This window comes from Nelumbo nucifera, chromosome 1 (assembly GCF_055504915.1).
Source record: "Nelumbo nucifera cultivar China Antique chromosome 1, China Antique-T2T, whole genome shotgun sequence".
Classification (NCBI taxonomy): Eukaryota; Viridiplantae; Streptophyta; class Magnoliopsida; order Proteales; family Nelumbonaceae; genus Nelumbo; species Nelumbo nucifera.
Genome location: NC_142649.1, coordinates 85,394,604 through 85,407,555, shown reverse-complemented (window position 1 = coordinate 85,407,555; position 12,952 = coordinate 85,394,604). Strand labels below are relative to the sequence as shown.

The window sequence follows — 12,952 nt, the reverse complement described above, 5'->3', positions numbered from 1 at the left end:
TGCTACTCACACCGACCTCACAGATAGAGGTCGATTGGATATTTATCAGATCGGATCAATACATATCCGAATTCGATTGGATTGTGCCGAATCTCGGATTCGAATTCGGATTTTCGAATACCGTTTACTAGGCGCGGGCGGCCCACAATTACACCTTTTTACCTGTGAGGTCGGTGTGAGTATCAAATCTCGATTCGGCGAGTAATAGAAATATAGAATAGAATTAATAAAAATTAAGAAAAATAAAAAAACGTATTTCTAAGAAGTATAAAATCCTTCCCGGCTCCCGCCCCGTGCTTGATGAAGCTAGGTTTTCTCTTCGGCCTGCAAAACTCTCTTAACAGGTTTCATCTGGTTGAATTTTTCGATTTTTCTTAGTTCCATCAGTCCATCACTAATGTTTCTTGGATTTATTGTGTTCTTGTTTGATTTCTTTGTTTTTCTAATGGTTTTGTTCTATTAATAATTGATTGCTGAAAGGGATCTATTATCTCTTCTTTCCATCGATTTAGGCGATCTTCTGTTACTCAATGAATGTCTTGAATGTCATGTTTCTTTTAGGTTGTTAGGTACGGTGTTTCTGACCCAGGGTTTCTGTTCTTCGAGCGGCAAAAAGTTGGTTTGTTTATTGCCATCTTTAGGGTTTGATGTATTTTTCCTAGAAGTTTTGTGTTGAGAGGTAAACACAATTTTGGTGGCTGTGATGATGGGGTTTTAATTTGAAGTTTCAATTATTAGATTGAAGGAAAGGCCTTCAGTAAGAAATTAGTTCGCTTTTGGTTTTCGTTTTTAAGTTTTGATCTTCTCTTTCTTTCAGCATTTACTCCAAGATAAACACCACTCGCATGGGTTTGATGTTGGATTTTTAGTTTATTAGAGTTTGGTTTTGTGATTTTATTGTTCCCTTAACGTGAAACTGTATCAAAACGTATTTAAACATTTTTTCTTAATTGTTTTAGCGTATTGAATTGAATTTCCAGGAGCAAAGTTTGTTTTGAATTTTCTTTGGAGATCAAAGAGGGCGGTAATTGGCTAAGGATACTTGGGTAGAAGTTATTTTGTTTGATTTTGTGAAGTTTCAGATCTGGTTACTGCTTTTAAATTTCGTTCGAAGGTACCATTTAGAGTTTATCTTCTAAATTCTGAATTTGTAATTTAGGCGTAGATTCATATTCATTCCCTGTCTTTCTTATCATATATATGTCTCTATGTTGCATGAACGGCTCTTTTTCCCCCAGAAGAAAGATGCTTCGTTTTTTTGGAAAAAGAAACTGTCAACCTTTTCCATTGATTTTGGCCATGTTTATTACATTTATTCCACTGATTTATGCAAAATGAGTTAGGAGGCATGTTGTTGTAGGGGTTTATTTGTCTGATGGTTGTAATATAAAGAACAATCCAATATAAAACATGCAAGTATGCAACAAAATCTATGCAAAAGAATAATCCAATATAAAATATTCAACAAAATCTATGCAAATCTTTCGTATTTCCTGGTAGACTTCACTGTGGGTTCTGATTAGTTTGTTATTTTATTTTATCTCAAATTCTTTATCTTTTTAGGATTATGATGAGCTGGTAATAGTGAGGAACTATTTTTTAGAATTGGACAATCTTTACTTGAAAAGTTTCTGCTTTATTAGAATCATTCCTCAAGGGATGTAATTAACTTCATAACTTGAAGTGTCAACCGGTCATGTTTGTTCCTAATTAAAGTGGGTTTGAGTGTATCATGCCAATATGGTTGTCTTTGTAAAGTTAGATTGTAGGTGGATCCCCTGCATGGAATGTCAGAAGCTTGTACATTGTTTTCAATCTGGAATGTCATTGTGCTCTTGCGAAGAGTTTAGAATGGAAAGCTTATGCTTGAGGAGTTAACTTTCACTACCTTTATGAATTTCTCAGTTTGGTATATTTATATAATTTATGCCTGTTATCAAGAATTGATCTAGTATGACTGTATGAAATTCTTTTTTATTCATTGATTTTGTATGAAAAATGATGTGATTACTTGTGAAATTGAAATATATAAGTTATTCATTAATATGTTGCATGTTCCCTTGATTCTCATATGCATGTACTTTATTACTTGTACTTATCAGTTGAGCCAGCATACTGAAGGAACAGACTTGAGATTATGGGGAAAAGGAAGTCAAGGGCAAAGCCACCTCCCAAGAAGCGTATGGACAAGTTGGATACTGTCTTCAGCTGTCCTTTCTGCAACCACGGGAGCAGTGTTGAGTGCCGCATGTAAGTTGTATTTGATTCTATATGTCCTTTCAATGAGTGTTATGCACACATAATTAGGTAAATGGTTGATCTGCAAGGTGGACTATTCACCACTCTTATCAATGCATTGGTATGGTGAGTGGAATACAAGGGACAACTGGACAATAGACCAAACTGATTCTATGTTTTCCTTTTCAGTCTTCTGTTATATGTTTCTGTAATGCATATTTTAAACTTAGTTTTGTTCAGTTGGGTTGTTTATTGACTTATCATGCATTCTTATTAAGAGCATTTATTGAACTTGAGATGTGGTTTTGTTTGACTGAAACACAAGTGTCTAATTTCAGTGATATGAAGAATTTGATTGGTGAGGCCACATGCAGAATTTGCCAAGAGACCTTTAGCACAACCATCACTGGTATGGTTTTCAGCAGGAAATCATTTGCAATTTAGAATTTTCTTATTATAAGCATGCAAAGCAGAACATATTCAAGATGAATATCTATGTCATATTTCTTCATGCATCAAGGCAAAGGACTCCCCCCCCGAAATTGAAATGAAATTATATGCATCCACTTCTATGGTTGAAACACATTATTCAATTGATCAGACTGATATGACGAATAGGAGTACATATTGCTTTTGTTCTGTACTAGTGCCTTAGCAGTACTCTGCAGCCTGTTTTTTCAGATGATCGGGCATTGTCATAGGCTGGATTTTGACTGGGCTACCGTGCCTATTGGATGGATATAGTATCTGCTTATATTATAGAGCATTTTTTTGTCAACATCTCTATTTTTTTAATTCTGTGAACTACGTTGAGCTGATATCTCTAATTTCATGTTTGCAGCTCTATCTGAGCCCATAGACATGTAAGTCACATTTTAATTATATTTCTTTTTATAATTTCTGATCCTGTTTATTTTATACAAACTTTGATGGAGAATTGTGATTGCAGATATAGTGAATGGATTGACGAGTGTGAGAAGGTCAACAACCTAGACGATGATGCTGCTTAGGAGACTGGCTATGTGTTGAATATTCTGGTTTTACTTGTTGAAGGAAAAGGCTAAGAAATGGTTTGAAGTATTTTGCACGCCTGACTAGGGAGGCTGATCCTTGATTCTGAAGTGTTGTAATCCTGATATATGGATAGGGCATACATCTATATATATATATATATATATATATCAGCTATGGTTATTAGTTTGAAGTGGGTGGTAGAAGTATATACTCTAATGTATAGAATTATGTAAGGTTGCATATTTTATAAGTTGCCTGTCCAAATGGAGGAAACATAGTTGGAAAAGCTCTCTACATATTACAAGTATTGCAAGTACTGCAACAAAGTAAATATTAAGAGTTAAGGGGTGGCAGTTCCATTCTTGGTTAGTTCTTTTGCCAATTTAATGGTATTTGAATGTCATCTAATTAACATCTTGATTGGATCATTGGAGCATCGGACCGGGCTAGCAGACGAATTACTTTTAGGAGAAAATTTTGGCTGGTCATGATCATCAAATCATACAAGGACACGAGGGCCTGTGGATTGCTTGTGGCTGCCCAGGGTAATTTTTGGATGGCCTAGCTACTGTAGCTAGACCTTAGTTAACACAGTTAACTGATTGGTTATAATTTATAAACACACAAGGACACAACACAAAGGCTCCTTGTGATGTTAACTGCGCCGCTGTCTGCTGGTGCTGACCGTCAATCATATTACCAATACCATGCACCTCTTTTGTGTTTTGATCATGGGTAGACGATCTTAAGCTTTCTCCCGATTTAATTGAGTTTGACAAGGTTGCCTCGTTCATTTATGGCCCGTATTGCCACAAGAAATGTGCAATAAAATGACGAATCTTCAGTTCGAAGTTACAACACTAGTATTCGATTTCGATGTTTTACTTTTGTACTTTTTAATTTGCTTTAGCAATAGAATTATTTTTTGATGTAATTACGGTTGTTTAATCTAATAATCTTAGTAGTTAAATTGGATCACATTGTGCTACCAAGTATTAACTACTCCAATTCAATGCTTCTACGCCTTTGGCACAGCCTTCCCGAAATTGATTCTCCGAAAACCAAGCTGTTGGTTCATAATTATGACAATTTTTAGGGTAATATCGAAGTTTATAAACAAATTTGAGTCTCATCAATCTACAATCATAGACTTCTCACGGCATCCAAATATCTCCCGTACATACAATTCACAGGAAGATGTTGACAATGTGCAACTGTATGCTCGTGCTTGCAGGAGATACCGTCGTGTTTTCATCTATATCTTACAATTTACAAATGCACCCTACGACTAAAACACCACCATTGTGTTAATACTAGTGGACCCCAACTGGATGCCCGTGCTCCAATAAATGCTGTATCATGGTCAGAGAATTGAATAGTTTTAAAGAATCCAAGCCCTTTATTGATTCCTGCAGTATACGTAATTTCAACAGCAAGAGAAACTCTACTAATGGCTTTCAGATCTATGCAATAAGAATTGAATAGTTTTTGCAGCATCTTCCCGTATTAAAAAGAAAATAGAAATATAACATATTAAATTCAAACAAGCAAATAGATCATTCTGAGACAACAAAACGAAATTTTCATACATTTACTGGTAGGTCCAATAAGTTGTGAATTGAAGAGAAACTTGTAACCGGGAACATAAAATGTTCCTGCTAAAACCTCCTCAAAAGCAGAACCTTGAACTAAATAATGGACATAAAAAGTATTAAATAGTTCCAAGGGAAGAGACATATATTTTTTCACCTTTGCCCTATACAATTCTGGTGAACCTATTCGTAATTAGCATTCCCATTTGTCCAACACGGTTAAAGGAACTGCAACAAGTAAATACAGCCAATTTCATCTATGTTTAACAATCTCTTTTTAATCAGAGAATGCTCCAGCATACAGGACACTAATTGTGCAGATGACACTGAACTACACAAACCCCATGTGACAAAAAACGGGGTTGGCTTGATGTTATTGAGACGCCAAATTGAAAACCTATAATATATTGGAAAGCTTCAACGGCTGCACCACTGTCAACAGTGAAAATGCATCAGCTACTACAACCCTGCCACATGAAACCCAGTCTCATCAACTACGTCCCATAATATTCATTTAAATTCTCAACAAGGTAACCATATGGCGCGCCTACTCCATAACCAAAGTTTTCATTTGAAGGAACAAGCTGGTTTGGAGTAGAATAAACATCCCTGGAATTAACTCTAGTCCTGCCTTTAACACTGCGTTTGTTATCCGTGGGGAACTCAGCAGTTAGCCTCCCCATCTGTTTCTGCAGATCAGCAAGTGAATCATTTGTTATTTTTCCTTTGGGGCTCTTCTTTCCATCAACAAGCTTCAGTTCCAACCTATACAGTGCGCATGCATCACAGTTGTTGATCTCATATTCGTACAAGTGCCACTCGAAATTGTTCAGTGGTTGTGGATCCATGTAATAGGACCTCTTCAGCCCCCCATATTCTTTCATCACCTGTTTCCTTGATTCATGCCAACCACGTCCACTGTAATCTGGCAATGATCTCTGCTTTCTATTGCCACTCTCAAATGCTCTTCGAGGCTTGTCAAAGAAGAGCCACTCCCTAATTGTTTCACCCTCAAGAACAGATAGATCAAACAGCTCTGCAGCATTAGAAGAAAATTACTGATTAGTAAATATCATAATTACAAACTCTTTATTACCCTACCTCTGTTGCTAAAAATTTGAAAAAGAAAAGGGAAAAATGCTATCCAAAGAAATACCGTAATGCAAAACAGAGATTTGTGAAAATGATAAATAACTTGATGTGCCAAAAAATACAATTAAGATAAGGCAATATCGTCTTTTTAAAAATTTCTTCTTTTTCATCAGAGGATGCATTAACAGTTTACCAGGAGCATTCCATGGTGACTTAGTAGTTGCAGCTCCCTCACATTCTGGAATACCAACATCTTTTCCTTGTGTTTTTGCACTGAGAGCAGCAAAGAGGGGACCATCCTTTAGACCAATTCCCCCAGGACGAAGCACAGGAGTCATACCAGGTGGACCTTCATTCAGGGCTAGAGCAGCATGAAAACTACTGCAGTAATCTCGACACCATTCTGATCCTTGAGCAGGTCTTGGACAATCCCAGAGTGCACATTTTGGCCCCAAGAAGGCAGATGGTGGAGGGCAAAAATTTGGCAGATAGCTAGACAAGTGGGGCATAGAATCTTCTCCACACTCCCCATCACCATTGAAACCAATGAAAGTATTGTGGTCAAAATCTTGATGCAAATCAAACTGATAATAGTCCAATTGATTAGTCATTTCCATGTTATTTATTAAAGTATTGTGTGCCCCTGAAGTGGTATCCTTGCAGCGATGAATTCCTTGAAAGTCATGTTCTTGCGGCCCTTGATTCATAAAGTACTCCTGCAAAACCAAATTGCACAACTCATTAGGCGCAGTCTTGTAACAGAACAGAAGATTGATGGGAAGATGAAATTTGGAAGTCTGGACCAAAATACGAAAAGGAAACAATGAGTTTTATGATTTATACAGAAATAACACATTAATAATATTTTGAAGCTTAGTTCTTTATATGTTATCAATCTAACTTCCAGTCAATGGATCAAAGGACTACATAAGAAATCTCTTACTAAAGAGGCAACCAACCAGATATTCCTCACCATTTGACAATACCATGCATTTAAACAAGTTAAAGTAATATGAGAAAAAGGATCAATTATTGAAAGTTGGCTAATGCTAGCTTAACCTGGCAGTTTCTTCTAGGGTAAAGAGAAGGAAGCAGTTGTCAAATACTTGCACTTGCCATTTGACAATATCATGCATTTAAGCAAATAAAAATAATATGAGAAAGAGGAGCAATTAGTGCAAAGAAGGCTAAAACTAGTTTAACCTGGCAATTCCTTCTAGTGTAAAGAGAATGATGCATTTGTCAAATACTTGCACTAGCCATTTGGCATAGCTAAGAATAACTGAATTGGATGGGGTTTGTGACAACGTTACATACTTATTGAAAGTTGCAAGGTTTCAAAACCTCAAAATGCACAGAAAACCTCAAAGTTATAAGGTTTCAAGACCCCCCTTTCAACTAGAGTGCTATGCATCTTTATTCTTCTTAATATAAAAGATTTTTATTAAAAATAAAGAAAAAAATGAGATCCTCCCTTCCTCTTCTTCCTCCTCCCCTTGCTCCTCCTTCCTCCTAACCCCCCTCCTCTTGAGGAGGCTTACACTTCTTACGTTCTGAACTACGCCTCACACCTCTAGGTAGTGGAACACCTTGTGTGATGCCTCCGCACTTTAAAACATTGCTAGTGAGTCATTGAGTTAAAAATATAAAAGATAAATAAAAATGAAACTGCCAACCTGGTCAAACATACTTATCAGCGAAATTGGCCAAAATTCAGTCCAATTAAGAGAATTGGAATTTTGTGAAAGATGAAAGCCAATTCAACTATTAGACCTTCTTAAACACAAAACCAAACACTGCCTCCCCTGTGACCCAAATTTCGATCCTGACATACAATGGCCATGGATACAGGAATATAGGTCATGAAATAAGTTGCCAAGACTTCAACCATATTAATGATTGGGAAGCTCATAATCTCATTAGCCTCAGGGAGTCATGCTTAAACTTCATGAAAAGTGAACATGCCACACACTATATCCTTAACAGCAGAGTGGTTGGCAATAACTCAAGGCTTAAAACCTGTCTTATTAACTGGATACAGATCTACTTGTTGAAAGTGAGTACAGATAATTATAAACTGGTTAAAGAAACTGGAAAAGGTACATTTGACACTTGGATTACTAGTCAGAGAAGCTACAGTCCGGCTGCCAACCTGCATACCTTGTATCGGTGGACACCTAGATCAACCAATAGTCTAGTTGACTCTCTAGCGAAATCAGGAATTACAAGGAATTATCTCTTTTTTTGATAATAAATAAAAAAATTATTAAAATTAAAGAAGAAAAATACAAACAAGGTGATAAGATACCACCAACAGAAATTCAAAGCCCAAGACCCACACCAATCGAGACCACCAACCCGTCTAACCCAAAACTTTTCTACCCAATATTACAAAACCACAAAACTCACTGTCAATGCCCAATACAATTGAAACCCAGCAAGCCTTCCCCCTGAACCCCACACCAAAAATGATTCTAATGGTCTTCATCATTCAAGAATCCCCGTTGGAAATTTCTTTGTTCAAAGGATATCTCAATTCCAGATCCTGGAACATTTTCTTCTCAAATTCTTCCCCTCCGGACACAGAAACCCCTAACAACTTGCTTACTTGTACTTCAGTTACAAGGAATTATCTTCTACGAGGAATACCTCAGGATATCTCAATTCCAGATCCTGGAACATTTTCTTCTCAAATTCTTCCCCTCTGGACACAGAAACCCCTAACAACTTGCTTACTTGTACTTCAGTTACAAGGAATTATCTTCTATGAGGAATACCTCGGCCAGGGTGTGGATTGTAAATTTCATATGTTAATAACTAAACCATGTGCAGTCAGCATCATTCTTATTTTTCTATGCTTCTAGTTATCCAAAATTTTGGATATTATGCAGTTTGCTCTTACAACAATAAATCAACTTGTACTGTTGCTCATAAAAAGATTCCAACACACCAAAAGGATGTTCATGTGTTTGCAATGTTAAGAAAGGTGGTAAATCCAGTGCTCGTCATATGGTACCTCATAAACTGGGAGTTAAGCACACACCACTTCCAAAAGTCTTTCCCACTGTAACTAGATAAAACCTTGCTATTTGTTAGAGCTTCCCAAGGAATAGTCCATGAAGCACTTTAGTTTATGGAATCTACTACTTTCACAATGCAGTTGGAGTCAACAATACCTAAATATGCGAAGGTACCTGTAGAGGTACCTGGTATCATAGTTTGGAGCATCTACGAAACTGCAGTCCCAAGTTCCCAGCACCACATGGCCCCTGTAGAGGTACCTGGTATCATAGTTTGGAGCATCTAGGAAGAGAAAACTCAGTTGAAAATTTCCGGACAATAGCTGCTCTGTTAATCATGCTACCAGGAAAATGAATATACTGCTCTTATTCTAGACCTTGGTATTTGAGGAGCTATCTTAAGTTTGAGAATACCAAGAGGAATCGGTCTTGTGGTATTCTTTAATTTTCTTCCCACCTGTAGTTTTTCATGTGCTTGTTGAGCATGCATGTGCCTCAATTGCTAACCATGTAAGTTTGTACATGGGTGTGTCCTTTTTATCATATCATTGTTAATTAAACTTTAACAACTCCTCTCCCAAAAAAGACACCAAAAGAGTTATAACCTTCTGCAATTTTTTTTAATCAGGAATTGATTTCTTAAAAGAGAAAATTGTTACATAGAGAGGTAAAAATGGAGAATAATCTACCAGTATCTTTCTTTAGAGCTGAATTTTTATATCCACAGGATGGTATATAATATGGAGTATTAGGCATCCATGGTAGCAATTTGGAGCTTAGGAACAGTGCAGCTTACAACAAGTAGCCTTTCTCCTGCATTCATATTCTATGTATCTATGATAGAATAAAGAACCATCATTCCGAACCACTCCACCTTCTATCATCATCATGGTTCCCTTATGATGTTATCAGTTTGTTATTATACCTTCCTAGTTCCTACAGTCACCTTGACTTTCCTGCTCTAATAGTAATAGCATGTATTTGTCCTAGAATCTGGATTAAAAAAACGTATTTGTCCTGGAACGAATGCTATTGGAAATGTATAAAAGATCTATATTCCAATCATATCACCAAAACTTTGCATAGATTATTACACTATAGAACATAGACACCAACCATAGGACATTAGTAACAACATCAGACCAACTACCATTAGTGTAAGAACAGATTACTGAGGCATCCTAGATTGTTTACACTGCAAAAGTTAAACGTTCACACCAGCAATTACTTGTGGAGTGCAATCGTTTTCATATCTATGAAAGATTTAAGTGCATTAGACATAATTTGGAGAACAAAACTAGGCCTCTTATAATACCATTCTTGCATGTTGAGAACTCTATCTTTATTCTAAAATCATACTGGAGTTTAGACGTATGAGTAAGCTAGCAGAAGTCAGTGTCAAAGAATTCAGACCAATAAAATAGAACATAACGCCCTAAAAAAATCACCTCTTGGTATACCGTAGTGATTCCCATTGGGAGGCTTTGAACATCAGGCTCAGGCTTTGGATTCGTGGTTTCTGCTAGAGCACTGGTTGCATCATCTTCCTCATCACAACGTTGCAACAATCGGCAAATATCCGAGGAGAACGATCCGAGACTACCACCCTGTAGAAAACCCGCTATTGTTAATAAGGCGAAAAACAGGGTTTTTCTCTAAAAACTAAAACAAATTACGTACTGATCATACTCACGAGTAAAGAAGATGCTGGCGAAGGCTCGTTGAGTTCAGCTTTCCATTCGCGCAGCATCTGATGTACTTGCTCCTCCAGAACAGCCACATCACTCGTACGACTCTCCTTCCGAGCGAATTGCAGATCAGTAAACATCCCTTGCAGATCATCCACTCGGTTTTTCGCCTTATCCTTGAAAAGCTGGTGGGACGCGGACTTGCATGCGTTTTTCGAACCCTTCCCCATCGAAACTCAAATTCTCCAAAACCCTACAACCCAAAATTAATCCAACCTCTTTTACTCCAAACCAGCAAAAACACAACTCATAATTCACAAAGAAAATGACCTTTGAATCATTAAATCGCGAGCAAATTCATGATCAGAAATACAAAAAAAAAAAAAAAAAAAAAAAATCGATCATAGATTTTCCACTCCAAACCGCTAACTCCGATGGACATAAAGACGAATACAGGCAATACAGAACCAATCAAACAAGGAACAAACCCTAGAACTAGAACCCTCACATGGCCAACATCTTAGAAATACTGATTCGATCAAAATAGGAGCTTACCTGAATAAGATCAATTCGCTCTGATACTTGTTACGATCTTCTTCTCTCTCCAAACTGGAGAGTTGGAGTAATGGAGAACGGAGGGGATTGAAGCTGAGAGCAGTGGATTTGCTTTTCTAATTTCTAGTCTCCCTCCGTGCAAAGACCCCCAAAAGCAAAGGTGTACGCGGCAAAAGAAAGGGAATATTGCCCTGTCGAGTGTGTATTTTTACAGTGCCGGATCTACCCCTCTCGCCGTTATCTTTTAATTAAGAATAAACTGCATCACGTGAGCTGCACGCGCCTGATTTCTAAGGATAATTTTGTCCATTCATTCTAATATACTGATTCTCTTCAATGTCTTAGCCCTTAAGAAAAATAACAAGTTAGAAACAATTGATTCCACTCATAAATTTGTTTTACAATTTTGCCCTTCAACCAAATATTACTTGATCCCGGTGGTTTAGGTGATTAAATTGATTGACTTTATTGTTTTATCTTTTCGGTGAATATTAAATAATTAAATTCTGGCTTCAGTCATTAAGGAGCTCATAACCTCTTTATTCACTTATATTCACTAAAAGACAAAGAAATAAGTTGTTTACTTCAGTTACTTCAGCCGTTTCTAAACAGCCCCACTGCATTTAATGCCTAATCTTTTTTTTTCTTTTTCTTTTTTTTTTTTTTTTTTTCCCTTTTCTATTAGAGGTTATCCATAGAGATTAACTATAGATCAGGGTTGTTTTTTGGTATCATTATTGGGAACATCTCCCGCATCATTATTTTCACATCATCGAATACAAGGTTGGGATGTTCTGCGGTGCATTGTGGGGGCGTCGATGTAAACTTTCTACAACTGTTATTTCAGGCTGAAACAGACAAACCTTAAAATGTATGCATGGAGGCTGTTTCTATACACTAAATTGACATTTATTGCTATAGGGGTGACGTCTAATCATTTTAGTTGAAGTTAATCGCATATGTAATGTAATTAATATTGATCAGTCCAAAATGTTCAAAGTAGAAATAGCAATAGTGCTAAAAACAATCTTAATAAACATATGTGCCTAATCTATTTTCTATGTATACATAAAAAAAATCTTAAAAATACCCTCGTAAAAAGAAAGAAATGAAATGAAAACCTTTATCTTATTGGAGGAATTATGAAATATTTTAAATCAAATGATTAGGGTTTCCTTACACTACTAGTCTAAAGAAGAGATTTGAAGGGAAAAGTCAGAAAATGAACATAATTAGGTCACAAGATGTAAAGTTAATTTTGAGAAATGGCTCCATTTCATGTGGTCAATTTTTGTTTTAAACTTCAAAGTAAGATCACAACAAAATAACTTCGTTTCATCTAATAAGTCATTATCAATATCATCTAAACCTTATATGCCAGCTATTTGGGGGATTGGCTACATGAATCTTGTTTCGCCATTGCACTATGAGCCATATATTAGTGCAAGTCATGCTACAAATAAATGAAAGTCAATGAATATGGGAATATTGATCACTTTTTTTTTTTTCTTTTGGATAAACAAGGTGCCATATGCTTGACATATAGGTATAATTAGCGGAGTAGTAGAGGTTAAGATAGGAGGATACATTTGAGGTGTTTGGTCTATATTTACATGCTTGAAGCCTTGAAGGTGCATTGCTAATACTTAGAGGTGTAAATCGGGTCTCGTGTCGTGCTGTGCCTAAGGTTTTAGGTCCATAGATTGGGATGGCATGGCACGACCTAGTGAGCTGTGTTGCTCGTTACCTGCAT

At 36.6% G+C, this 12,952-nt stretch overlaps 2 protein-coding genes across 3 annotated transcripts; one reads left to right on the top strand and one right to left on the bottom strand.

The window, feature by feature from the left end:
• Positions 1-202: 202 nt before the first annotated feature.
• Positions 203-3,621, top strand: LOC104599505 (transcription elongation factor 1 homolog). Of its 2 annotated transcripts, none has more exons than XM_010262070.3 (5): positions 203-344; positions 2,103-2,250; positions 2,577-2,647; positions 3,080-3,101; positions 3,188-3,621. In XM_010262070.3, exons 2-5 carry the CDS (start codon positions 2,138-2,140, stop codon positions 3,246-3,248), a joined length of 267 nt encoding a protein of 88 aa, XP_010260372.1. In that variant the 5' UTR covers positions 203-344; positions 2,103-2,137; the 3' UTR covers positions 3,249-3,621. The 2 variants fall into 2 exon arrangements, with proteins under 2 accessions (XP_010260372.1, XP_088743316.1); XM_088887190.1 differs by lacking the exon at positions 203-344 and adding an exon at positions 842-1,114.
• Positions 3,622-4,817: 1,196 nt separating this feature from the next.
• On the bottom strand, positions 4,818-11,400 carry VOZ1 (vascular plant one zinc finger protein). Its single transcript, XM_010262068.2, has 5 exons — positions 11,200-11,400; positions 10,650-10,897; positions 10,405-10,563; positions 6,130-6,652; positions 4,818-5,880 (listed from the first exon to the last, which is right to left on the bottom strand). Exons 2-5 carry the CDS (start codon positions 10,872-10,874, stop codon positions 5,339-5,341), a joined length of 1,449 nt encoding a protein of 482 aa, XP_010260370.1. The 5' UTR covers positions 10,875-10,897; positions 11,200-11,400; the 3' UTR covers positions 4,818-5,338.
• Positions 11,401-12,952: the final 1,552 nt, after the last annotated feature.